The sequence below is a fragment of the Leopardus geoffroyi genome, chromosome C1, assembly GCF_018350155.1.
Source record: "Leopardus geoffroyi isolate Oge1 chromosome C1, O.geoffroyi_Oge1_pat1.0, whole genome shotgun sequence".
NCBI classification, from domain to species: Eukaryota; Metazoa; Chordata; class Mammalia; order Carnivora; family Felidae; genus Leopardus; species Leopardus geoffroyi.
In genome coordinates, this window is record NC_059328.1 from 26,768,595 (window position 1) to 26,796,408 (window position 27,814).

At 48.8% G+C, this 27,814-nt stretch overlaps 1 protein-coding gene across 4 annotated transcripts in view; it reads right to left on the reverse strand.

The window, feature by feature from the left end:
- Positions 1-27,814, reverse strand: part of DLGAP3 (DLG associated protein 3) — a 62,467-nt gene that overhangs the window by 28,207 nt on the left and 6,446 nt on the right. For 2 of the 4 annotated variants that reach the window (XM_045476631.1, XM_045476633.1), the window contains exons 2-5: positions 12,932-13,014; positions 10,474-11,631; positions 5,846-6,051; positions 5,460-5,532 (exon numbers count right to left, since the gene is read on the reverse strand). In XM_045476631.1, the coding sequence (XP_045332587.1) occupies positions 5,460-5,532; positions 5,846-6,051; positions 10,474-11,580 (1,386 nt within the window). In that variant the 5' untranslated portion in view covers positions 11,581-11,631; positions 12,932-13,014. Of the gene's footprint in view, positions 1-5,459; positions 5,533-5,845; positions 6,052-10,473; positions 11,632-12,931; positions 13,015-17,533; positions 17,559-27,814 lie in introns of those variants that run through there. The other 2 variants (XM_045476632.1, XM_045476634.1) reach the window with 2 other exon arrangements.

A 27,814-nucleotide genomic window follows, 5' to 3' on the forward strand; every position in this document is an offset into this window, starting at 1 on the left:
GCCCACACCTCCCTGGCCAATGGGACCTGTGCACATGTGCGGAGATAACACAAGAGAGACTGGCAAAAAGTAAAATTCAGGGTAGGCTTAAAAAGAGCCTGAAGTGTGTACTCCCAAGTCCACACACACAACCATAAGCAGAGAGAAGCCTTTCTGGCTTAAGGTTTTTGAGCACAATCTCTGACCAATCTCTGGCTGAACACTAAGCTATACAGACACAGGACAACTCCTAGGAAGGAAGGCTTAAAAATAAAAACAAGAAAGAAAAGAAATTTAGTGAATACATCAGAGGCCATGTTTAGCATGGAAGACAGATTTCACACATTTAGTCCAGGGATTAACAAACACATAATAAACAAAGCAATAACAATCAAGGGGTAAAGTAAGAATCCAGAGTTGCTACAATATGTTATCTAAAATGTTCAGAATATAACAAAAAAATCATGAGACATGCAAATAAACAAGAAAATATGAATGTTCCCAAATGTTTGATCTACAGACAAAAACTACAAAGCAGCTATTACAAATATGTTAAAAGAAGTAAAGTAAATCATGTTGAAAGATTTAAAAAAAAGCACAATAACTTCATGAATAAAAAATCACAACAAAAAGATAGAAAAAAATTTTTTTTAAAGAACCAAATAGATATTCTGGAGCTGAAAAGTACAATAACTGAAGTGAAAAATTCACTAGAACGGCTCAGCATATGAAATAATCAGTAAACTTAATCAGTATAAATTATCCTATCTGAAGAATGGAGAGAAAAAAATAATAAAAATAAACAGAACTTCAGAGACCTACAGGACAATAACAAGTAAAGCAGTATACATGTAATGGGAATTCCAAAAGAAGAAGAGAGAAAGGGGAAGAAAAAGGAACAAAGAAATAACAGCTCAAAACTTTCCAAATGTTATGAAAAATATTATTCCACAGATTAAAGAAGCTCAGCAAATTCAAAGTAGGTTAAACACAAAGGGATCCATAGCCAGATACATTACAGTCAAAATGTTGAAAGCCAAAAACCAAGAGAAAATCTTAATAGCACAAGGGAAAAACAATTCATCACATACAAGAAAACAACAATATGATTAACAATGGGCTTTTCATCAGAAACAATGAGCGCTAAAGGCAGTGGAATGGTATATTCAAAATGTTGAAATTAAAAACTGCCAGCCACTGGGGCCCCTGGGTGGCTCGGTCGGTTAAGCGTCCGACTTCGGCTCAGGTCATGATCTCACGGTTTGTGAGTTCAAGCCCCGCGTCGGGCTCTGTGCTGACAGCTCGGAACCTGGAGCCTGTTTCGGATTCTGTGTCTCCCCCTCTCTCTGCCCCTCCCATGCTCATGCTCTGTCCCTCAATAATAAATAAATGTTAAAAAATATTTTAAAAATAAAATAAAATAAAAACTGTCAGCCAGGAATTCTATATTCAGCAAAATTATTCTTCAAAAATGGAGTAAAATTAAAGATGTTTCCAAATACATATAGACTGAAGAATTTGTTGCAGACCTATCTTACAAGAAACAATGGAAGTTGTTCAGGCTAAAGGGAAGTGATACCTCATGGTAACTCAAATCCACAGGAAGAGATGAAGGGGACCAGAAATGGCAAATATAAAAAACTCCATAGATATGTTTTTCTCATTTTTTCTCCTAACTTCTTTAAAAGGCACAAAATTTCACAAAGCTATTATTTATAATACCAACATTCCTTTATAATAACTGTTAGTTTATAGCATATACATAGGAAAGGTACATGACAATAACAGCACAAAGAGAGGAAAGAAAAGAGACACATTGGAGCAGAATTACCAGAATTAATTTTTTTACCAGAATTAATTAGGTTTTAATCAGTTATGATACACTTTGTAATTCCTTGAGCAACTCTAATAACTCAAATAATATAGTAAAAGGGAATTAATAACAAAGAAATCAAAATGGTTCACTAAAACATTCATTTAATACAAGAGAAGACAGTAAAGAAAGAACAGAGGAGCAAAAATGACATATGACACAATCCAACCATATCAATAATCACATTAAATGTGAATGAACAAGAAAGCCTCATTCGAAAGGTGGTAATTGTTAGATTGGATTTCTTTTTTGAAGCACAAGTAGGTTGAAAGTAAAAGGATGAAAAAAGATGTACCAACAAACAGTAACCATGAGAGAATTTTCCAGATTTGATGAATGACATTAATCTTCAGATTCAGGGAGCACACACACATATCACAATGAAACTGCAGAACACCAAAATCAAAGAGAAGATCTCAACAGCAATCAGAAAAAAATGAAAAACTATGCACAAAGACAATTAGATTGATTGCAGACTTCCCAACAGCAACAAGAGGAGACAGATGACAAAAGAATACATTCAAAACACTAAGAGAAAATAAATGTTGACCTAAGATTCCATAATAAGCTAATTTATGTTAAATAACGAGGGCAGACTACATCTTTTGTTTAAGGCAGAGTTTTATACTAACAGACATTCACTGAAAAAATTACTAAAGAAGATTTATTTTTTATTTTTTTAAACGTAATTTATTGTAACTAAAGAATATTTAAAAGGAAGGAATGAAACGTAAGAAGTTATGGGGGAGGGGTTAAAGATATGAGTCTATATAATCAAGTACTAACAGCATAAAATTTGGGCACCTGGGTGGCTCAGTCGGTTAAGCCTCCAACTTCAGCTCAGGTCATGATTTCACAGTTCAAGAGTTCAAGCCCTGCGTCGGGCTCTGTGCTGACAGCTCCGAGCCTGGAGCCTGCTTCAGATTCTTTGTCTCCCTCTCTCTCTGCCCCTCCTCCATTCAATCTCTCTCTCTCTCTCTCAAAAATAAATAAAATGTTAAAAAATTTTTTTAATGTGACAATAATAAAGACTAATTTGTAGAGGTAAAAAGAACATGGAACAAAATACCAGGCAACATGTACAATAAGAAGGGAAGAGGTCATCAAAACTAAAGTATCCTAAGGAAAGAAGAAATTGTCAAATTTAGACCTTGCTAAGTCAAATATGCACATGAAAATTATAAGAGTGACCACAAAGAATGAAAATAGAAAATAGAACTGCCAAACCAGTGTGGGATTTGGTAGTAAGAAAAATGAAGAAGAAAACTAATCCAAAAGAAGGTAGGAAAGGAGTAGAAAAGCATCACTCAAAAGGCAGGAGAAATAGAAGGCACACAATGAAACAGCAGTAATACTGTTGTATTGATACAGGTGTATCAGTAACCACAATAAATGTAAATGTACCAAACCCTCAAGCCATTGTCAGTATAGATATAAACTAAATTCCTTAAACTATTTACAAAAGACCTACCTAAAACATAAGGAGACAAAAAGCTGGAGCACACCTGTGGTGTCAGAAGGGTAGCAAGAGGACCACTGTGACTGCAGTGGGTGACAGGCGGAGGAGCATTAGGAGCGGGATTTGCAGGTAGCAAGGGACAGATCGTGCAGGGCCTTGTAAGTCCTCTGAGTAAGGTGAGGGTTTTGAGTGAACGTAATTCTATTTTGAAATGATCACTCTGGGATGTACTGAGAGAGAATGAAGTGGGGCAGGGGCACGCGCAGGAGACCATTCAGGAGGCAGTGTCAAAGCCCAGACAAAGGCCATGGTGACTTAGGCTGGAGTGGTGGCATCGGAGGTGAGAAGTGCTTTGGTCCTGGATATACTTGAAGATGGGACCAACAAGGTTTGCCGAAAGCTTGGGTGGGGCATGTGAGACAGAGAAAGGAGTCAAGACTGACTTCAGGCTTTTAGATCAGAACTCCTAAAAGGATAAAGTTGTCATTACCTGAAACAGAGATGACAGTGGACGGAGGAATACGTTTGGGGAGGTAGGGGGAATGGGGTAAGGGTACTAGCAGTTTCGTTGTGGATATCTTAAATTTGAAATGTCTACTAAACATCCAAGTGAGATTTCAGTACACAGTTAGACACACATGCCCAGCAATTATGAGAGGATTGGGGCTGGAGATACACATTTGGAAGTCACCAGGCCCTCAATAATATTCAGAGCCAGGGCGCCTGGGTGGCTCAGTTGGTTAAGGATCTGACTTTGGCTCAGGTCAGGATTTCACGGTTTGTGGGTTTAAGCACCGCATCGGGCTCTGTGCTGACAGCTCAGAGCCTGGAGCCTGCTTTGGATTCTGTGTCTCCCTCTCTCTCTGCCCCTCCCCTGCTCTCTCTCTCTCTCTTTCAAAAACAAATAAACATTTTTAAAAATTTTAATAAAATAAAGTAATATTCAAAGCCATGAGCCTAAATGAGCTCACTTAAGGAGTGAGTGTAGAGAGAAGTCCAGAAACTAAGCCCTAAAAAAAAATCCAGTGTTCAGATCCTGGCGAGTTGGAGAGGCACTGGTGGCAAGACCAAGCGTCAGCAGCCAGAGAGAATCTAGGAGAACCTAAAAGGTATGGTGTCCTCAAAGCCAACTGACTGAGGTGTTTCAGGAAGGCGAAAGTCCTCATCTGTGTTAGATGCTGCTGATGGGTCAAGGAAAATGAGGACTGAGCATTGAACTAGTGGGTTGAGCAACATAGGCTAGTCTGATGAGAAACAACAGCTGTGCCAATCAGATTCCCTGATTCAGGAAATGTAACAAAGACCTCAGCAGCAAACAATAGGAGCCAATGTGGACATTCTTCTGCACTGCTTTTTTGCATTGCTCTTTTTTCCCTGGCAAACAGTAAAAATAGCTAACCTTTACTGAGTGCTGGCTATGTGCCACAAGCACTATTATGATGCCTATTTTTAAATAGAGAAAGTGGGGCTCAAAAAAGTCAAGTAACTTGCCCCAGGTCACTCGGCTGGTAAGGAGCTGAGCTAGAATTCCAATTCATGCCATACATGTAATTACTAAACTGCACCGCCTCTGCTTAGCTAAGGGGAAAGTCTACACTTAGGGATGGAACTCACATTTATAAAGTACCACTTTGGAGCCAGGTACCTTGTGTTTGCATACATTTTCTCACGGAACTCTCCCAAAGCCCCTGAGATAAATATCACTACTACTGTCATTTTAAAGGTGAGAAAACAGAGGCGTTGCCGTGTCTTCCAATGGTTGGAGTGGCGGGGAGAGAACTCAAGCACAGGCCATCTCTCAGACCGCAGCTCTGCCTATCCCTGTACCATCTGCACAATCAAGCCTGCCTTTTGCATGGGGCGGACTGGGAGTAATCAGGCCATGACAGGACTGGAAAACCTCAGAAAACTGATGTTGCCCCTGCAAACTCATCACTTAGAGGCCCCTCGGTGGTTTTGAAGGATGTGACTGAGACCCCCAGGCTGAGTCAGACCCAGGAGTCCCAAGGCCTCCCAGCTCCCCCCAGAACCAGACCTGGGCTCTCTCCATGGGCAGACCTCTGATTTTCAGGCATAGGCTGAGTATGGGACTGACCCCACCCCCCTTCCTTCCCACCCTTTCCTTCAGGTGTGCTGGACCATCCCTACCTGTCCGGTGGTGAGGGAACGGCTGTAGCCAGGGATGGAGCTCCGGGGATGGATCCGGGGTGGGACACAGCAGCTGGGAAAGGTCAAAATTCCAGATTCAGAATGGGGGTCTGCTAGAAGGGGGAATAATAGCACTGGGGCCTCTGAGCAGGTTCTATGCCTCAGAAACCCCCAGACAGGGATCCTCCCAGGAGACTCCTGGGTGAAGAGACTCTCCTAAAGAGGCACTCAGAGAGGCACTATCTCACCAGGGACCCCCTCTTCCTGTGGGGCAAAGCGAGACTCCCCCAGTCGAATCCTAGGCAGGGAACCCCTCTGGTGCACATCTCCTGCAGGGACCCAGCATCAGCTTCCCACTCTCCGCCCCCAGCCCTCCCTGTCCTTACTTGATCCGGGCCTGGTCCACGCTGGAGGAGCGGCGGGAGGTGAAGCGCCGGGCGACTGCTTTGGGGGACGTCTTGGGGCTGCCTTCTGAGTCTCCACTCTCCTCATCCCCCATGGCTTTGATGTAGCTGCCGCTCCGCATCCTGCGGCAGGGGATCTCCCCATCCTTGCCCCCAGTGGGGTAACCCCCCCAGTCATCTTGCGGCACCTGCAGGGACAGGGGCTTCTGTCTCTCAGACACGTCCCTATGAAATCTAGAAGCCAGAACCCTCTACCCCCATTGCCGGGGCGCTCTGCTAGCTGAAGCAGGCCATGCTCAGGGGCATGCAGAAGCGGAGCCGGAGGTAAGGTTTCAGCTGTCCCCTCCCTTACAGGAGATGCCTCATCATCCTCCATGGACCTTTTACTACTTAACTGAGGGCCACCTATGGAGTCTTGGAGGTGATATGCCAAGTGCCAAGAGGTTGAAGATCGGAGGCCAAAGTGACCTGTGTTGACCCACCCCCCGCAGTGAAGTATCACCTGCCCTCACCTTCCACCCCTCCTGCTCCTTCCTTCTCTTAACCTGCTGACATCCTAAATCCTCCAACTCTCCCTCCTTCCCTCTCTGAGGAGTCACAGAGGGCTCTAAGCAGGGAAGTGCCATCAAATTTGGTTCAGAAAGAGCACTCTGACAGTCCAAAGGGGGGATGCACTGTGTAGCGCTGGGGGAAGGGCAGGGGATCGAGTGGCAGGAGGGAGACCAATTAAAAGGCTTATGCTGTTAGCCAGGCAAGAGATGATGAGCCTAAATTAAGACCATGACAATGAGGGGGACGAGGAGATGGAAATGAGGTGTTAAGGAGCATCAGTGAGCCTGATTAGATGTAGGGGGTGAGGGGGTGGTGGGGGGTGCACTGGGAGGAGTCACAGATGACTGGGAGGCTGCTGGCTGAGGACCTGGGGGATGGTGCTGTCGTTCACTGAGCCACAGAATCCCAGAGAAGCAGGTTTGGGGAAGAGGTGATAGGTCAGGGTTGAGCATCTTAAGTCTGGCAGAGAACTGCTGAGCAGGTGGTTGGATGTTCAGTTCTGGAGTTCACTGGAGAAATCTGGGTTGGAGGCAGACACGTGGGAGTCATGGGTGGCAGCTGAATCCATAGGGGTGAATGAAACAGCCCAGGGGAAAGAAGAAAGAGAGCTGGGGAGGGATTCACTGACATTTAAAAAGGGGACTGCAAAGAAAGGAAGAAAAGCCTATGAAGTCACCTGAGAAGGAGTGGGCAGAGGGGTAGGAGGGAAGTCAGGAGAATGCCATGTCATGGAAACGGGAGACATTTCCAGAATAAAAGGAGTTGATAATGTCAAATGCCACAGTGCATTGAGAGGTTAGTAATTCGGGCTCAGGAGTTAAAATCCATGTTCAAAATCTCGCCCCATCACTTGCTAGGCAAACTTGGGCAAAACTGATTACTCTCTCAGTTTCCTCATCTATGAATCAGTAATGACAATTATGCCTACATCCCAGGGTTGGTGGGAAGGATAAATAAGTCAATATGACATGCCCAGCACATAGTAAGTCCTCAGTAAATGTTAGCTATTATTATTATAAGCCTTGAAAAGTGCCTTTCAAGGAGAGCTCTCAAGAGACTACTGGGGACCAATGCCAGAATATTTTAGAGGACAGGGGATGTGGATGTCAGACTGTAATAAAGGGAGAATGAAAGGAAGTGAAGGTGTAGAACCTATGCTTTAAGAACTTGGGTATGAAGAGAAGACAGTAGACAGAAGGGGGTACGGAGTTGAAGATTTTGTAGGATGAGAGACTTGGGCATGTTTTCAGAATAAGAGAAAGAGCCAGTAAAGACAAAGCTAGCCTTTAAATGTAGGATGGAGAAGGGGCAGTCAATTCAGGGTTAGAGGGGATCCCAGGGAGATAGGCTCAAACCCTGCTGGAGGGATCAGTCTGGGTGAGTGGTCTTGGCTTTTTCTCTGAGCCAAGAAGGAAGGCAATGGGGGTGACTGGGGATCTAGACAAATCCGTAGGTGGCTGACAGGAAGGTGAGGGAACCTGTGATGGTTGGCCTACACTAGGAAGAATGACGTATAAATAGAGGCGTGGGGGAGAGGGCTGGGGCAGGCAAGGAAGATTTCGAACACCTGTTGTAAGAAACAGGTTGAATGGGGTGAGGATGGAGACTCAGAAGGTCAATATTCAGGGACAGCATAGGGTTCAGGGGAGGGACAGAGACTCTGGGGGTGAGGCTAGGTGAAGGGACAGAGATAAATATGAGAGCAGAGACCCAGGGACGGAATGGGTTCCCAGGATGGAAGTAACCCACCAGGAGGAGCAGGGCTCAGTGAAGATGCTGGAACTCAATCAGAAGAGGGTAACGCAGGGAGGAACATAAAGGAACAAGGGCTCTGAGGACAAAGAGGGGTTCAAAAGAGGGTTGAGGGAGAGCTGAGGTCCAGTGGGAGAAATAGGGTCTCAACAAAAGGGTTAAGGATCCAACAAAGACACCTGGTCTGACGGGGCCAGCTTCCCTTGCTTTTGTGCAAGGTCCCTGCAATCTGTTAGTTCTCCTCCAAACAGGCTCTGACTTTGCAATCCTCAGATGTCTTAGAACCCCAGGCCCCAAGGAATCATTCCCGTCCCTGCACTCTACAGAGAGGAGCCACAAGCAAGCAGAGAGAGACAGGCCAGCAGATGGGATAGCCAGGGCACTCTCTGCCACACTGCAGGGCTCCCACTCCACAGCCACTGCAGCTCCTCACTCCTCTGCAGGACACTGTGAGGTGCATGTTAAAAAGGAAGCCCCCAGAGAGGTCAGGGCAGCCCTGGAGAAGCAGCAGGAGGCAGCGGAGTGGCAGTGAAGCTCCAGGGACAGCCAGGGCTCAGTTATAGCAGAAGAAGAGCTGGTGTTCCCTCCTTGGCCCTTTCTGCTGGACCCTTCAAATCCCAACTTAGAGGACCTCTCTACCCAGGAAAGGGGCAATTCAAGGACAACCCAGAAGTCCTGAATCCGAGAAGTTTCTAACCTTCCCTACTATCTGCCCCCCTTTCTTGCTTTCCCTTGAGCTCTTGTAAGTTCTCCACCCAGAAGAGCCCTAACGTGTGAAGAACTTACCAGCAAGGCCAGGGACACCCAAAAGACACATGCAAGGACAATTCTCTGTACCTTTGAACAAGCTGTAGCCTCTTCCTGGAAGACCCTTAATCTTCTTCTGCATTCGACCAACTCCAGCTCCACCAGGATTCAGCTCAGGGGCCATCCTCCCCCGAAGCTGCTCTGAGCAGTCCCCCGGCCACCACCACCCCAGGTGGGTGAGGTGTCCCCTCTGTGCCCCCACAGTGCCTCGGGCTCTGTGCTATCACAGCCTCATCACTCTATTCTACCTGCTTCCTTGTCAATCCCACCTCGACCCTGTGGGCTCCTCACAAGCAGCGTCTGTGTCTTCGTCTTTATATCCACAGCACCCAGGAAAGCTCACTGAATGAATGACTGTGGATTAAACACGTGGAATGTGGGTTTGGGGGATAACTCTAAGTCTGCTTAGACTTAGAGTTAAGGACTTCCAGACCTTGTAATGACTTTTCCTCCTAAACCCATGGGAGGCCTCAAGAAAGTAAGTCCAGGGTGGGGTGGGGTGGGGGGGTTGGCTGGCTGGCTCAGTAGGAAAAACATGTGACTCTTGATCTCGGGGTCATGAGTTCAAGCCCCATCTTGGGCATAGAGATTATAAAATAAATGAAACTTAAAAAAAAAAAAGCAAGCCAGGGGTATGAGGGGTATGGGAGAGGATCCTGAGGCAGAGAAAAGGAAGGTTGAGAGAGAAGATGGTGAAAAGAACCCGATCCCACCTCAGTGAGAAGATGGAGAGGGGACAGTGTGGGATGGATAAGGGCTCCATAAGGAGGAGTCAGAACTCCTCGCCTCACCTGCAGAGACCACACAAGTGGTGAGACAGGATGGAGACAGCATGCCAACTATCACGGGCACAATCCACTCCCTAGAAGCCCTGCCCTGGTGTTGTATCTGGGCCTCAGACTTCAGTGTGTCCCCAGCCTAGGAAAACCCACAGGACAGACTCCCAAGGCTCTTCCACAGCCTTGTGGTGTCCTACTGCAGGCACCCCAGAATGACAAACCCCAGCACAGGCACATTCTGGAAATAACTGACCTTCATATTCAAACAGTATCTGGACCACCCAGATCTGAGCAGAAAAGAGGTCTGGAGAAGGCCTGGGGGCAGGAGAACTGCTTTCCAACTGCTGACCTCTAATCTCAAGGGAAGCAACTGCCAGGGAGTACCACACTGTCCTGTCCACTGCCTACCCTCAACCTCATTCTGCCTCCGAGCTCATGAGACAGAGGCCAGCACAGCTTGTCCAAACAGCAGGTCGAAGGGGGGTCTTCCTGGCAGTGACATATAATGTCAGAATAGAAGGGCCTCTTCGTTGTACAAATGGAGAAACCAAGATCCCAAAAGGGGCTCAAGGTGACACAGTGAGGCCAGGCAGAACCTCCCTGCCTCCAGGCCTCCATCATGGGGACAACTGACTCCCATCCAACCCCTTTGATAGCTCCCCGGGTGACAACCTCAATGAGGACTGAGGACCCTGTTCCCCACCCCCACCAAAGCCTCACCTGCAGATAGTGATAAGTCCTGGCTTTGGCCTTGGCCTCCGGACCCAGGAGTCCCTTGCCTGGCCCAGCCCCTGGGTATCCATCCCGGCCCTGGCTGACCATCATGGTGTGCCAGGCACTTCGCTTGACCGATTGTCCATCCAGTGACATGGACATGCCAGTGCAGGCGAGACAGCGGCCTTCCGACCCGCCCGAGCGCCCCTTGAAGCTCAAGTCCCGGTAGGACCCATCTGGAGCCTCCAGGCAGAAGGGACCACCAGGCTCCCCAGGGGGCCGCCCACCCGCTAGGAAGCCGCTATCGCTGTCCAAGTTGTCATCAGAGCTCCACCAGCCAGCGGCCTTGGACTGGTGCCGCCCGTCCCCCTTGCGGTCCTTGCTCTTGCTCCTCTTGCCGTGCCGGGACTGGTGGTGGTGGTGGTGGTGGTGGTGATGGTGGTGGTGGGAGGTGTGGGGGCCTCCAGAGCCCGGGCCGGGGTAGCTGTCTCCTCCAGAGCCACCTCTTCCCTCAGCCTTGGGCCCATTATAGTCCCGCTTCCCTGGGGCCTCCAAAGAGTGGGACTTGGCGAAGAGCTTCTGCACAGAGTGAACCAGGTGCCGGATGCGGCTGGGGCTCTCGCTGCGGGCCTCCGGGGCAGTGCCAGACGCTGGCCCTGACCCGGGCCCGGCCCCTGCTGGACCTCGCTGGTATGGGAGTGTGTGGAAGCCATCTTGTTGAACTGGCAACTGCTTTTCAAACTGGTCCAGGAGTGTAGAAGGCAGGCGGGGGGCACCCTTGCCCTGAGGGTGGCCCACACAGTCTTCACAAGTGTCGAAGGGGCCCTGGCCGGGGTACATCCTGGGGAAGGTGCTGCTCCCCCCCCCAACCCCGGCCCCCCCTGGCCCTCCCTCAGGGCCTACTGATGGCCCTTCACTCAGGCTCAGGGGCCCTTCAGGAGAAAGGTGTCCCAGGCCAGCTCTCGGGGCACAGAAGCGGGGCTCGGTGGAGAAGGCCTCCCCGGAGCCCAGCAGGTACGGGGCCCTGGCAGCTGGGCCCACGTCCATATGCTGCTGGTCGGCAAAGCGGGCTGGGCGGGGATGGCTACCGCGGTCGCCATGGTAACCCCTCATGGCCTCAGCAAGGGTTCTTCATAGTGTTGGGGGCCAGGCCCCAGGAACCTCCTGGGAAAATAAAGAGAAAAAGGATTTGGAATGAACAACAGGCCACTTCACCTAAAACTATCTATTATTAGGTATTCCAGTATCCCTTTAGGTAACGCATATCAATTTGTTGTAATTAATTGTACTATCTTTCCACAAATGAGCTTCAAATTCCTTAAAACAGTCATACTAGACAAAGACACAAGGGCACAAAATAATGCCATCGTTCGTCAAATGCTGCAAATTTGATAAATACTTATTCACAAGATAAAATACCCTCAGCCAAATGAGTTTCTAAAAATCCTTAGGGTACCCAAAATAAAAGGATACCCAAACAGACTATATATATATATATATATATATATATATATATATATATATATATATATGAAACCAGTCATTAGGTGAACTAGCTTTCAACAAACTGGCTGTAGGCAAATTGATCCAGAGCCACACCTCTGCCCCAGCCCTACCCACACCCACTGCTTCGAGGAGCCAGGCCTCAGGGTCATGGCCTCTAGCAGCAGCAACCAAAGAGAACGCTGGACCTGCATCTACATACCCACCCCCTCCCCTTCTTTCCACACCCAGTTCCTTCCATCTGGCTGCAGGCTCATTCTCCTCCCTCCCACACCCCCCCCCCACCCACCCACTCCAGGGCTGAGACAGGAAGGAATAACCTAAGATGACTGCCTCTTCTTCTTCTGGGTTCCAAGTGTTCCCCAGTGAAATTTCCCCTTTTGCCTTTCACTCCCATTGGCCACCCCCATTCCACTGTAGGGGAGTCACACAGGGAGGAGAAACCATAAAGAGGAAGAATGTTGGTTGTACAAGGCAGCATCTAAATCCTAAACTGGGATTGGAACTCAGGAGTTCCTCCTCCCAGGAACAGTAGGCTGGAAGGGCAGGGAGGTGGTGGAGAGAAACCGTTGGAACCAGTGCCCCTGGCCCCCATCCCAGGCTTGCCAAGGCTACAGGACAGAGAGGTCAGCTCTCAGCAAGAACTGCCTCCAATCAGGACTCCAGAGCTGCCAGGACAGGAGCTACAGCAGGAGGGGGTGTCAGCAGGAGGGACAGGGACTGAGGAGCTGGCAGACGGCGCCCTCCCTCATCCTAGACCAGGCTCCTGGGCCATCTGCTGACTAGGAGGGGATGACAGCCTCAAAGACTCCAGACAGCAGCACCTCCGAGACCCATCCTCCGTTCCTCCCCGCCACCACCTCTCCATATCCACTGTTTCAGGTTGCATCCAGAATAACCCAAGTCATTCTGATTTCAGAACCTCAATCTACTCCTCATCTCCCAGGCTCCTACAACTCACCATCCGGGGTTTCCCATCCTTGGTGTCAGGATCCCCACCACCAAACAGAATTCTAACTTCAGAAGGCTCAGGACCACTGGCTCCTGATGGAAAAGAAGAGTAGTGAGGAAAGGAAGAAAGACATTCTCCCAGAGTCCTCAGAGGACCAGCCTCTGGCCTTGACAGTTTCCCTTCCCAACCCCCCCAAACCAGGACTGATTAGATCCCCCATGATGCAGAGCCTTTGGACCCCCGGGAAATGAAGGTGGCTTCATTATGCAAATACATGCAAATGAGCTTACAGGTTGGACTACCTCCAACTGCAGGTGTCTGTGTGATCTGTCCATGGTGCTGAGCCACTGCTTTTTTTTTTTTTTTTCCTCCATTGCCCTCAAATATAACTCCATTCCACAAATATTTGTTGACCAGCTACCATAAGTAAGACTCTAAGTAAGAAGTGTGTAGAGGTGATTTAAGTGTGGTCTCTGTCATTGAGAGGCTTATAGTCTAACAAGGGACCAATCCCACATGACAGGGTTATTTTAGGTCGCTATATTTTTGCACAAGCTGTACCCTCCTCCTAGAATCTCCTTCCATCTACACCCTTCAACCCTTTCTCTTGGCTAACACTTATCCAGATGAAGCTTCACCGTCCCTTAAAGACTTTCTGTACTCTTATTCTGGGTTATATCTCTCTATTGGGCTTTCATAACACCCTGGGTTCCCCCATGAAAGAAACATAATACTGCATTGAAATTGTCTGTTTCAGTTTCTGTCCTCTCAACTAGAAAGTGGTCTTTTGCAGTGTAGGAACCATATCTATTTATCTCTGAATCTCCAACACCTCACTCAGGGCTTTGTCCAGAGCAGGTGCTTAATAAATTGTCCACCAAGTAGATGAATAAATGACTGGACTAGAAAGGGGTAGCAAAACATTATGCTAGTTCAGATGAAGACAGGAACAGATTTAATAGAGGGAGAGTGAGGAGGCTTCCCAGAGAACGATGTGTTTGGGATGGAGAACAAGATGGCTGTGTATTCTGAAGACAAAGTGGTGGGGGAGAGAGAATTCCCAGAGAAAGAAACAGGAGGCACAAAGGCAGAAGAGGTGGGCAAATAAGGAATTCTTAGGGGTGGGCTGTGGGAGTTCCAGCAGACATTTAGGGTTTGGCAAATACTGGGATGAGGTGGGAGAGAGAGAGAGAGAGTCAGGAAGGAAGACAACTCTGAAGTTTGCAGCAGCCGTGACTGGAAGACTAATGATGCCATTATTAGACACAGGGATGTCAGGAAGAAGAGCTAGCTTTGCAGGCATGATTAATAGTAGTGGAAGAGACACAGTCAGACATCAGGAAGAACTTCCTGACCCTGAGGAATGTGAGACAATGGAGACAATGGTGGAGTCTCCTGGAAATCTTCCACAGAGGAGAGGGTGAGACATGCCCAGCCCCTGGCCCACCCTGTGGCCTGGACTGGAAAAGCTGTTGGTTACCTTTCCTGGAGAAAACCTGGGGTGACCTCACAGATATCAACTGCTTGGCTCTAGATAACAATTCTTCTCCACTGCCCTTCTCTGGGGAAGCAGAAGTGACTTCAGACCAAGAGGCCTCACAAGCAGTTGTTGGAAAAGCTCTTGGAAGCATCTCTTTGCTTTGGAAAGAAATTTTGATAGCCTGGTCCTTCATCCACATCATGATCCTCCTCCTCTTGCCCAGGCAGGACCCACGTTTGAGACTCACAGCACAAAAGTGAGTCAGACCATCTCATTTGCTTTGTTTGTGGTCACATCAAGGAGTGTCATGCTGAGCTTACCAAGGGTAGATGTGCCCAGGCTCCCCCTACTCCTTGGCCCCGCCTCACACAGGTGCTGCTGCGAAGCCTCTGAACCTCCATCAAGATTATCAAACTTCAGTCCCTTTAGCATCAGTCCATGTTCTCCCAGCTCTAAGTCTCAGGGGAGATGGGCTTCTCTTCAGACAAACTACCCATGTCCTATAGGGTAGCACTGGGTAGTGGAAAAAGTACAAGCTCTGAGACCAGAAGGTGTGTGACACTAGACAAGTGACCAGAAGATGCCCACTCATCTATCTCCCAGGATCTTAATATCAAATGATAAAATGTATATGAAACCATTTTATGAACTCTAAAAGATTACACAATGTAATCCCTCATGTGAATGCTTTATTCTGAATTTGCAAAATCCCCAATGTCCAAATACTAAACTATGATCAAATGCAAACTGCTGGGGGAAGGAGATACCCAATTTATGGATTTCCTAAAGAAAAGACACCATTGATGTAGATTGGATTATACAGGCTTCCTCTTATATGGTATGCTTTACCATCACATTCTCCTGCTGTCACCTTATATACTAATCCATAGAGAGGCAAAACAAGCAAGGAGGGGACTAATAATTCCATCTATCACCAAGACCTATGGATTTTGCTTCCTAAAAATAGATCTGCCCACTATTTCCATATCCACCAACAATGGTTGGCTGCCTAGCTAAAACTCACTCTCAACCTCCCTTCCCCCTTCCCAGCACCTGTAACTAGAGGCTACAGGATTCACTTTTGGCTAATGATACATACATAAAACTCTGATGGTTTCTGGAAAATATTCTGCCTTTGTGATAAAAGGGGTGGAGCTTGTTAGTACCATCCTTCCTCCCTTTCTTCTAGGCTTGAATACAACCATGAAGCCTGGAGCTAAGGTGGGCTGTCTTGCCACCATGAGAGAAAGGCCTAGAGAATCCCAGAAATGCTAGTCCTGGAGTCATTGAGCCATGGAACCAACATAAGCCGTCTGCCTTCCTCTGGGCCTAAATGTGGTAAGAAATAAACTCTTCTTTATTTAAACCATCGTTGGCCAGGTTTTCTGTATTTGTAAGTAGAAAGCACCACTAACCAATCCACCTAACTCAGAACACCATCTCCTGCCTGAGCATCTGAAAAATCTCCTAACTGGTCTCCCTGCTTCCTTTCCTACCCAGCTTCCAATCCAAATGGTCACTTGGAAACAGAAATCTGATATTGTCACTTTTCTGCTTAAACCTCTTTATTGGCTTATTGATGTTCTTAAGATAAAACACCATAACCTGTCCAACAAGGCCTGCAGGGTCCAGCCCTTCCTACGTTTCCAACACCCTCTCACAACATGCTCCCCCTTGCTTTCTCTGCTCCAACCAGGCCACTCTTTTTGCAATCCCATGATCCCATCAGGGACCTGTTCCCCCTGTCCAGAAAGCTTTTCCCGCCCACCTCTGCCTTGTTAACTCCTACACACCCTTCAGATCTCAGCCCCGTTGTTGCTTCCTCGGGGCAGCTTTCTCTGGCCTCCCCGACTAGGTCAGATCTCCCTGCTGTTTGCTCTCAAGGCATTAGGCACCTGTATAGCTCTTATATCATTACCATTTTCAATGTGTGTGATTTGGAGATTGTCTGTCTCTCCCACTACACTGTAAGCTCCATGTGAGTGTAGGAATTTCATCCATCTTATTCACCACCCCCCCAGAATGATGCTTGGCATATGGCAGGTGTTTGTTGAGTGAATGTGAGCATTTCACTTATCTTATTTAATTTCCACAATTATTCCAAGGGATCGGTACTATCCCCCCCACTTCCATTTCACAGAAAAAGAAACTGAGGCTGGGAGAGGCTAACTGATCTGTCCTGGGTCACAGAGTTGGTGGTAAAACCCAAAGTCAAACTCAGTGTTGCCTCACCCCAACACCTTAGCTTTCCTCCCACCTGTGCTCTCAGCCCAGAGAAGACACCCTTATTAAAAGCCATTCTGAAGTAAACACAGTAATGAAAGCGAATTTGTCAAAAGAAGAAGAAAACAAACAAACAAAAACCTCACACGTACCCACACACTCCAGAGCAAACCAGAGTGTGGTATATGGTTTAGCCTTTTCCCCAAAGATGAGTACTGAGTTTGTTCCAAGTCCAAGGTCAGATAAGTACAGAGTAAAGGAAGCTCCCTGAAGCCCTATGACAATTCTAGGTGCTGGTGGTATGTTCCCCATCTTACTGCATGAAGTCACCTCTCTACTATCCCAGGACACAGAGAGTTGCTCAGGTGATGAACCTCTGGGCCCAGGGAAACAGCCACTTTTGCAATTGCCTGTGCTAGCTCGGGAAGTGGAGAGTGGAGGAGTCTGGGAGGGTGCCGTGTATGACAAATTCTCTGATGCAGCTCGAATCTATCTGGGAATGGAAGAACTGGCACACATGCCGTCACCAAGAAATTACCCAATTTAGCACCAACTACACAATCCAGCAATTAGTTTCTTAAACCGGAACTTGCTGCGGGCCGCCAGGCTGGCGGGGTTGTTGTTACAAATCTCACTGGGAAACCAGCTGTGTAATTCGCCAGGAGGTTGTCACTGCCCCAAGCAATTACCTTCCAGAAAAAGAATGGAAAATGGAGGAAGGAAAAGGGCTGCAGAGGAAAGAGTCAGAGTGTTTTCTTTTTCTTTCCCCCAGGGCCCTGCCCAGCCAAATCAGTTGCTTTTCATTTTCTGAGACCCAGGCAACTCACAAATTCCCTGGATCAAAGCACTTATGGGTGCAGACTCTGTTGTCAGACTTTCTGGGTTCAAGTCCCTTTCCACTTACTCACTTGCTGTGTGTCCTTGGGCAGGTCTTAGCCTCTCATCTGTAAAATGGCAATAATAATAGAACCATCAGAAAGGTAATAGTGATGTGATGGTTAACAAAGTGCAGTCTTTAAAGCCCTTGTACCGTACAGAATACTTAATAAAAGTAGCTCTCATTATCTGTCCTTTCAATTTTTTTTTAACTTCCTCTATTGGTTTACAGTGTGACCTTGGGTGGGTCACTTAATCTCTCCAGGACAACCATATGAGACCAAAGGTATTCTGCTGGGAAAAAAGCAGTTCTTAGTCAAGGCTGTCCACACCTGGGCACCAGGGAGCCAGACGTGTTTGGCAAAAGCCAATGTCTCAGAGGTAGACACAAAGCGATGCCTTGGGCAAAGCAAAGATAAAGATTTCAAAAATCAAATGTTAACCGATTCATGCCTCCCCCACGAAGCTGTCTGGGAGAGCTACACGCTGGACACAATGGTCCAGATGGCAGCAAAGGGGTACAGTTGCTCTCTTGCTGGGGATCAGCCCTATCTAGTCCCCTCACACTGGAACCTATGAGGTCATCCCCATACCAGTTCCAACACAACAGAGCTTGCCACAAGCAAGGCCTGGAACTCATTTTGCTGCTGTAGTCCTGGGCTTCTGCAAGTTTCAGGCTTTGCCTACCCATCCCCTTTCCCTGTGTCAACTTAACCAGCATGGCCAGGATTCTGCTTCAGTTTTCCTGTCCGGTCCTCCACCACCCCCTGTCCTAACAGCAGCATATGTGGCGGGGGCTCACTACTGGGGAGCCTTAACACACAGCCAATGACCTGTAGCCCATACTCCTGTGTACATGGGTAGGCGTTCCTCCCCCAGCTGTCTGCCTCCTCCTGCATCCAGTTCTGCCTGAGCCCCCTTGACCATTTCAACACTTGGCTTTGCCCAGCTGCCTTTGGCAGCATCTCTTGTAGCTGGGCTGGTGCCCTTGTCCCTGACCTCTCTCAATCCTACCACCAGCCCTTAGGACCCCAGAGAAAAACTTCCTACACTTACTGCCCCCAGAAAATGGAGAAGGAAGGAGGAACAGAATATTAGGAGGAAGGCTTGGGGTCTTTTTCATTCCCCTTTATTGCTTTATTTAATCAAGTCTTCCTGGGGGGTTAGGGTAGGAATTTTACAGAAAACAGGCTTACTGCCCCAAAACACTCGAGACATTTAGGTAGAGGCAAGTCTAAATCCATCTCCTGACCCATTGGACAGTGCTCAGTCTGTGAATAACCCACACTACCTATAATCTCTTTGAAAATCCCACCTCAGGGGGCTTTGCACTTGATGTTCTCTCTGTTGGAACGCTCTGCCCCAGATATTCCCATGGTTTCCTCTGCCTCATCTTTCAGGTCTCAGCTCAGAGAGGCCTTCCCTGACCACTCACTAACTAAAGTTGAGCCCCATCCCCCAGGTACGCTCTACATCAGCCTGCTCCATTGCCTTCATAGAACTTATTGTTCTTTGAGATTATTTTCTTTATCTGTTACATGTTTACAGTATGTCTCCTGATAGTAGAACATAAGCTGCAGGATGGCATGGACTTTGTCTGTTTCATGTGCTGCAGCATTCTGGGTGTCTCGAACAATGCCTGACATTAACAGGTGCTCAAAAAAATATCTTCATGGGGGCACCTGGGTGGCTCAGTTGGTTAAGTGTCCAACTCTTGATTTCGGCTCAGGTCATGATCTCACGGTTTGTGAGTTCAAGCCCCACATCGGAGCCCACTGGGCTCTGTGCTGACAGTGCACAGAGCCTGCTTGGGATTCTCTACCCCCCCACCCGCCTGTCTGCCCCTCCCCCACTCATTCTCTCTCCCTATAAATAAACTCTCTCAAAAAATAAACTAAATATATAGATATACAAATATAGACATATATATCTGTGTATCTGTATGAATGAAAGTCTTCACTTGCTACCCTCATCCACTCTACTCCTGTGCCCAATAGCCCAGAGAAAGGACCTCCACTCCTTTCCATCTAAAAGCTTTAGAGAGCCCCTGAAGGATTTAGTATTAGAAGTCCAGCCTCCAAACCCAGCCCTGCTCACCGTACCTATCTAGCCCCTCTCAACTGGGCAGATACAGATGGGTTTTTTTCTAGCTACATCTGGGTCTCTCCAGATGTGCCCCTTTGCACAGTTCAAGGAAGGCATTTGGGAGAAAGAGGAAGAAAGAGTAGGGAAAATGACTCTCCCCACACTGCAGAAAAGAATGAGACTCTGAGGAGGGAATCTCAGGGCTCAGGGTCCACCACCCACACCAAGTAGGTCTCTTTATTCAGACTCTCTGGGTTCCAGCTCCTCTCCCAGCTGGGGCCATATAGCCAAGAGACACCAGAGCAAAGTTCAGTTTTCCTCCTTCTCCAGGGCTGCCAAAGACCCTGTGGGACACAATTCAGCCTGGTCTCCACCACCCCCTCCTCCTTCCTGATTGCAGCCATGGCCAACTGCTTTTGGCCTGCTCCTCCCTTCCTGCCAAGTGAACCAATTCTCAGTCTCTTCTGCCTTGTCATGTCCATGTTCCCCCTCCTGAAGATCTCCAGAAGCCTCCTTTGGGGGAAGTCATGCCTGCCCACTGCTGTAAGGCAGGACTCTTAGGACCAGACTTCTAGAGGACCCTGGTCAGAGGCAGCTAGTCAGAGAGACTGTGGGACTTGAGTTAAACTATTTGGGTTCATGTCCCAGGTCCACCACTTACCAGACATGTGGGCTTAAGGAAGGCCCTTCATCTCTCTTGAGCTCTCTTCACCTCAACTTCCAAATGGGGGCAAAAAATAGTTCCTTTCTCATTGCATTGTCACAAGGATTAAGATAATACAGGCAAACTGTTCATCAATCCTATTGATAATGAGGGAGAAACCACTAAAGTGTGTGAGGTCTGGAAGCAGGGTCTCTAAGACCATTCTCAAATGGCCTTGGGCAAAGGCTGTAGCCATACCTGACTCAGGTTTGGATCAGAAATGGGTGCCCTGGAAACTCATTTGTTTCATGTTTCACCCAGGACTTTCTGTTTGCCTGAGCTCCTTTGGAAGACTTCCTACACCTTGAGCATGCTGAAGATAGCAGAGCAGCCCCGGCGGCCAAAGATAGTGGCATTTGAGACTAGAGGCCCTTGATTTGCAGACCCACCAAACCCTGAAGCCAGGGATGGTGGTCTCTCTTCCAACGCCAGGGATCTGAAAGGGAAAGATCCCTTGTTGCTGGGTATTGGAAAGACAATCATCTGCCTCAAACCATTATATTGCAGCCTACCTGCATGATGCTGAAAAATTTGCTTATCTGTCTGAGTCCCAATTTGCTCATCTGTAAAATAGGGATAATACCTACCTCCTAAGGTTGTGGCAATGAGTAAACAAGCTGATCTAACCAAGGCAGCTGACACTTATGTCTCCATATGGTGGCTTCTTTTGACTTTAGCACCCCAGCACCTTCTGCCATTTGTAGGTGTTTGATAAAATTTGGGCTGCTGCTGCTCTGGCCTCCATGATGCTGCCAGATTTCACCCTGCCAGAGCCATTAGAGAACAACAGGTAGGATCCCAAGCCCATGGCAAGGGTCCACTGGGCAGCAGCTTCTCAGGCAGGCCAGGCCCATGGCCTTTCTTACCATCTGGCCCAGATGTCTGGTCTCCTCATGGAGTCCAGAATTTAGGTCTGCCTCCTGAGTTAGCACACTGTCCTGTAAGCTCTCTGTGTCAGCTTGGACGGGGGCTGCCTGCATCAAGACCTGTCTCCTCCTCTGGGTTTCTCCTACAGGGGAGTCACACACAGGGCCCCCATGAAGGCTGGTTGGTCGGCTGACTGCCAGAGTTCACGTGGTAACACCTCCCACCCCTTACCACTGCCTGATCCTGTCCCAGCCTCCAGGGTACCTTAGCCTCTGCTCTCCTCTCTGGATTTCTAGGCTTAGCAGGAGCCACAACCACAGTGGGAGACAGCATGGGGAGAGGAGACAGTACAGACTGTGAGATCCCTCCGTATGGAAGGCCTGCCCTCCCAGCTCTGCCCTCCGAAGAATAGTATCCATTCTTCCAAGAAACCTTACTTACTTACGAGTGCCCTCCCCATCAATCCCAGGACACAGCAGTTGCTATCTCCTCTTAGGCCCCATACTTCAACCCAATAGGGTAAATATTTGTTTGTAGCCTGTGAGCTCCTTGAAAACCAGGATTCATCCGATCTGTTTCTGTATGGACAAGACCTGGCATATAATAGACGCTCAGTAAGTGATTGAGCCATCAAGAAGTAGTACCCCTCAGCTGGGGCACAGGGCGTAGAGGAGAGACAGAAGGTGGCAGCAGGGAAATGACTGCCTGCAGCTGGATCAGAACTCCCCAGCAGGCAGAGCTGGACCAGGGTGATGTGGGTTTCCTGAAGAACGGGGCATGTTCTGTCTAGGGAAGCATGTTAGCAGAAGTTGGAGGGCCACTTTGGAGGGATGCTATAGAATGGATTCAAGCACTGAACCCATTTCAGACAGACAACCTCTGCTGCCTTTCAACTCTGAAGTCCAAGGTGCAGCTCTGTGAATGCCTACAACGGAGCAGGCTTTGTGTCAAGTGCTTTTGATGCATATCTTTATGCAATCCTCGCAAACTCTCCTTTGCAGTGGGTACCATTTTTACTCCCATTTTACAGATGAGGGACTGAGGCTCATTGAAAAATATAAAGAAAATTGCCCAAGGTCACAGGGGTGGAGGAAGAGGAACTGAAATCTGGTCTGAGTCCAGGCCCAACATTCTCAACCACTGGGAGACCAAGCCCAAGCAGGTCAAAAGTAGCATGTCTCTCTGACCAAATGGATTTGATGAGGCCCCCAAGAGGACTCCCAGTGTGTCCTGACTCATCACTCAGCCTCAGAAAACCTCCATCCCTGCTATCCCTCCCTCGCACATGGGCACATGTTGCCAAGGCTGCTTATTCACAGTTTAACATATGTGCTCATCCAGAGTCAGATTACACAGCCATGCATATCATCCAACACAATTCACGTGGCATTTGTCATATATATAGGCATCATCTACATAATGTGCACAAATACACACAAACTTGTTCCCACAAGGGTTCACACATCTGCATTTTTATCCAATGGACATTGATGCTTCTACACAGAGAAGCTGCACAGATGCAAACCTCACATACAGGTTCATTCACATGTTTATCCCCAAATAACAAATATACATGTTCATTCCACATCACTCAGGCACCCACATCTGCTCAATGTCGTACACCAAATCCTCCCCCAACAAGAACTTTATCCATTGTTCCCAGATCCAGTACTAGGCCCAGGTGAGCAATGATGCTCCCTCCCTCTGGGGTTGGCCAGGCAGTCCTGAAAGGGGGAGAAGGCTCAGCCTGCCTGTGATGGATGGAATTAATCTATTGAGCTGGAGAAACTAAATAATTAAATCCCTAATCACCCCCCCAAGCCAGCCCAGGCCAATATAGCTGAGGGAGGGAGGGGGCTCTGAGGCCCAAACCAATATCCTAGAGAGGGGGAGGGGCTTGGGAAGAAAGAGATGGACAGAACCCTCCAGGAGTGCTCTCGGGGAGGAGCTCTAGCAGGCCGGCAGACAGACAGACAGACAGACATGGTTCTCAAGGGCCACAGGCTCTCCCTTTCCATGCTTGAGGAGAAAGCCTACCACCATCCATTGATACAGAGTGAGAGGATTGTGCCCCCCCCCCAGGCCCCTCCCTTCCCCTCCACAGATGCATCCTGGGAGTGCATGGGGATAGCGGACAGACACTCAAACTGCCCAGGACTGTGGCTGCCAATGGGGTCCGCCCAAAGTGGGGCTGATCCTACCATCGGTAGGGGCCTAGCACACCCCTGCCTCATTCAGAGCAGGTCCCTCCACAGCCTGATGCAGATGGCAGGGAAGGACCCCTCCACACAGGTGCACCTGCTTCCCTCAGGAAGTGGGTCCAGCACGTGGCTAAGAGGCTGAGAATGGGGCAGAGGCCTGGGCAGGGGGGCTCACGGAATCAGCCTGGGAGCAGGCCCCAGTCCCATTGGCTGAAAAGTGGGTCATTTTCCTTTTGAAAAATAGTGAGAAAATGGAGAAGTAGGTCGGGCTCTCATCCCCTCAGCCCCAGGCACCATCCCCGACTTGTCGGGTGGGGTGAGGAGAGATCTGCACATGCCACGGCCCGGCCCCATCTCCCCCAGGACGCTGCCAGGGAGACCCCCAGCACAGGAGGCCAAGGTCATCAGCATTACTCAGGACACCCAAGGGCACGGGCACTCAGAGGCCAGGACTGGAGCTCAAGCCCCACCCTGCCCTGGGGGCCCTGGGGTGAAAGCAGCTAGGGCCAAACCACGGGCAGGGTGGGGGCTCCAGCACATAGGACCCTGAGGAGCCTCCTCCCATCCTCACGTCTGTCGTGATACCTCCTCTCTTCTCCCTTTCCTCTTCGTCCACGTGGGCAGAGTCGTTGCCATGACACCGCGGGCAGGTGGGCGGCTCTGGCGGCAGCTTCGGCCCAACCCCCAAGCTCGGAGCCCAGGTGGGAGGGGAGCGGCGACAGCGCCCCCGCCCCTAGTCCAGATGGAGAGGAGATTGGCAGAAGGCCCCCAGACACCTAGAGCCTGCAGGGGGCTCTAGCACTCGCCTCGGGGGGATGAGGCAACCCGGGCGCGAGCCTGGAGGTCTGGGGGAGCAGCTCAAAGAGGGCTGTAGGCCTTAACCGGCCCTACCCCAGTTCGGGGAGCGGCACGGGGCGGGGCTGGCCCACCACTCCCACTTCTCCCCTTTCTCACCGGCCCTCCTCCCGGCTTGCCCCACGCCTCGAGTCTCAGTCCCTTCCCGCCGGCCGCCAACCAGCCCCGCCTGAGGTCTAACCTCAGTCCCGCACTCTGCTACACCGGCGCGATTCCCCCGTGTCTCTTGGGAGAGGGGAAAACAGCCAAAGTTGAGACTCTCCGAGAGATTCCTCCCCTACCACCCCCACCAACCCCCCCCCCCCCGTCCTCTGGAAAACGGGTCCCTTTTCCCTGGATGCCCCCACATACCTGAATTCACATCACAGCCTGGGGAACCACTCACTCCTGAGCCCATACTTGGCCAAGGCACCCACCCCACCAGGAGAGCGGACCCAGAATGGAGCAGGGAGAGGAAGAGGGGAGGGAAAATGCTGAGGAGGCTGCCCTGCCTCCACCATATCTGACTTCAGGAAGGCTGGCCCAGAGCCCTGAGTCCTTTCCGGGTCTGGGTCCAGACCCCAGGGCCTCTGTCCTAAGTCTCTGTGGCTCTGACCTCCTAAGACCCTTCTCCCTGTCCAGAATGTTGTTCCCTACCCTGTTCCCTAAGGCAGGAGCCCTGTATCACTGACCAAATGGAACCAGAGGGACCCCTACACAGCAGCCCTCTGTAATCTGGCTGGCAGGGGTAGGCCTAGGTGGGGTGGTGGTGACAAGACCCAAAAGGAAGGGAGAATGTCAGCCAGGGTTATCTGGAAGGTGTCCGGCTTGCCATGGGGTGTTCATGACATGCAAACCACATACACACATAAAGACATTTTTACTTTCTTCCTTGGCCGTCTCCAGCTGAGACAATAGATCTGACTGGCCAAAATACATACGTGTGCATGTGTGTGCACAGGAGTGCATGCATGCATGTGTTTACACATTGCCTCTCCTTTTATCCACCTCTACTTCCACTGTTCGACATCAAAGCGGCCCTCATCCTAAGTTCTCACCAAAGCTACTTCAGCAGGCTCCTAACTGGTCTCCCTACCTCACATCTTGGCCCAACCCCCATCTATCCTCCTCACTGGCTGCCAGTGTGATCTGTCTAAAATGTGTTTATTCAACAAATATGTATTGAATACCTACTCCGAGCCAGGCACTCCTCTGGACACAGTAAATACAGCAGTGAACAAAACGGACAAAGCTCCCATTCTGAAGAAGTTTATATTCTAGTACAGCATGTATTATAGCATGTATATTAGAATGTATAGGGTATATATCCCCTACATACACCTCTGAGCACCACAGCGTCTGATCAGCCTCGGACTTGGCTCCCTGACTCCGAGAAAGATGATAAACAAAGATATTTAATAATGGAGTGGGGTGAGGAGACAGAAAGACAAGGGGATAGTCAAGATTGACTGTGGGGGAGGCCTCTCCAAAAATGTGACTTTTGAGCGAAGACTTGAATAAAGTAAGAGAGCAAATCACATGGGTATCTGGGGGAAGAACGTTTCAAGCTGAGGGAAAAGTTAGTACAATGGCCTCAAGGTGGGACTGTGTTCACCATCTTTGGTTCTTGTGGAACCAAAAGGCAGCCCTTGTAGGGATGACACCTGAGATCAGGGAGGTCACTGGTGACTGGGAGGTCAGCATTTATGTCACTCAAGCCCCACTAAGCACTTTGGATTCCATTCTGAGATGAAAAGCCATTGGAAAGGCAGGACCTCATCTTACTCAGGCTGGTTTTCCAGGGGAGAATCTGTGGGGGAGGGGGCTGGCAACGGTGGAAATAGGGAGACCAGCTAGGACATTTCCTGTCACTGAAACACCTTTTCCTACAGTTGTCCACCTGGGGAATACCTGTTCTAACTTCAGGCTGTGGCTCAAGGGCCTCCTCTCCTATGGATCCTTTGCCAAACCCTTCTCCTCCCCACCCCAGAACTGACCAACCTCTCTATAGGTCTCCACCACCTCCAACGAACACTTATGTTGCACCACCTTCCTTAATACTCTCCTTACTTGGTTCCAGGTCTTTTACCTTCCCTAGATTGTAAGTTACCTGAGGTCAAGGACCATCCCCAGTGTCCAGTACAGACTGTAGCAGATCGTAGGCATAAAATAAACATTGGCTGAATGAAGGGATGCATTGGATGAGGCACGTGTGGTGTAAAAGGGACGATCTGCAGGCTGTTGTTAACATGTGAGTGGGTGAGTGAGGTGCACATGTATGCACTCACCAGGTGCAATTAGGCCAGTGTTAGCATATGCCCACATATCTCTGCATACTCTGTTTATATGTATGTTTGTTAGCATGTAAGTACATGGTGACAAATACATTCCTGTAGATTTATTCATGTGTGTACATGTTAGAATGTGCATTTAGGTCAAGGTAGGCATACTGAAGCATAGACAAGTAATATACACAGACACACATACACACATATTGCCACATGCCCTGCACGTGTGAGACTCATACACATACTCAGGCCTCTCTAATATCCCTGCCCCTTTCACCCACCAAGGCTACTTTGTTCTGCTTGATTCTTGAAATGTCTGTGATCATGTTAATGTTTAATCTCCCATATTCTTTCCCCACATACACTGCTAAGCGCCATAGCATCTGATCAGCTTAGGTTCGACTCCCTCACTTAGCTATCCTCAAGGCCTGTATAGGTTTCTCCTCTGAAAACCCACATCCTATGGATGGTAGTGAGGAACATGAAAATTTGAGACATCTCAAAGAGGCTGCTTTCTGGAGAAGAGCCACAGGCATCAGAGTGGATCAAATTCAAGCCTGTGGGAAAACAACTTTTGGACAGCCCCAGTGTTCAGCCAGAATCTCTCTCTCTCTTTCATTCTTTCTCTCGGTCACATTTATTCACATGACCCAACTTAAGTGCATATATTCATACGCTATTAATTCATGTGTGCACATATGTCCCCACACCCATGCTCACATGCAAACTTAAACACATATGCACTGTTGAGCGAGCACCCCAATACACACACACACTCACACATAGGTTTAATTAATTGTCTTCAAAGTCACATATATACGTGGATGCGCACATAAAGTCATACATACATATACTTATGTATACATGTCTCAACACTTATACACAAGTCCGTTAATGTGTTTGAACACATTCATACACCATACTCATGCATATGTGTACATATCCACAGTCACATACCCACTCACAGGCAGAAAAACACATACATGTGCACTGGAAGAGCAGAGATATACAGTCCATCCCCTGACTTCTATCCTGTGAAGAAAGCCAGGAGTCCATATTCTCTCCAAAGGACATCACAGGTTTGCACTCCCTCTCTTTCTTGCCAGTCTCCCACTTCTCCATTTGGAAAGTTGTTCCTACTATCAATAGGATATGTCCCACTCCTGGACACACCCCATTCCCACCCACTCTCAGAAAAAAAGTCATTCTAAAAATGGGCTCTGTTATCCCTTTGTCCGATGCCTGTAGTAACCAATATTTCCTCAGGCAACCTGGAGGATCAGTAACAATGAAGCAGGTGCACCTTGGAGTAGGTGTACTTTTACCCACCGAAGA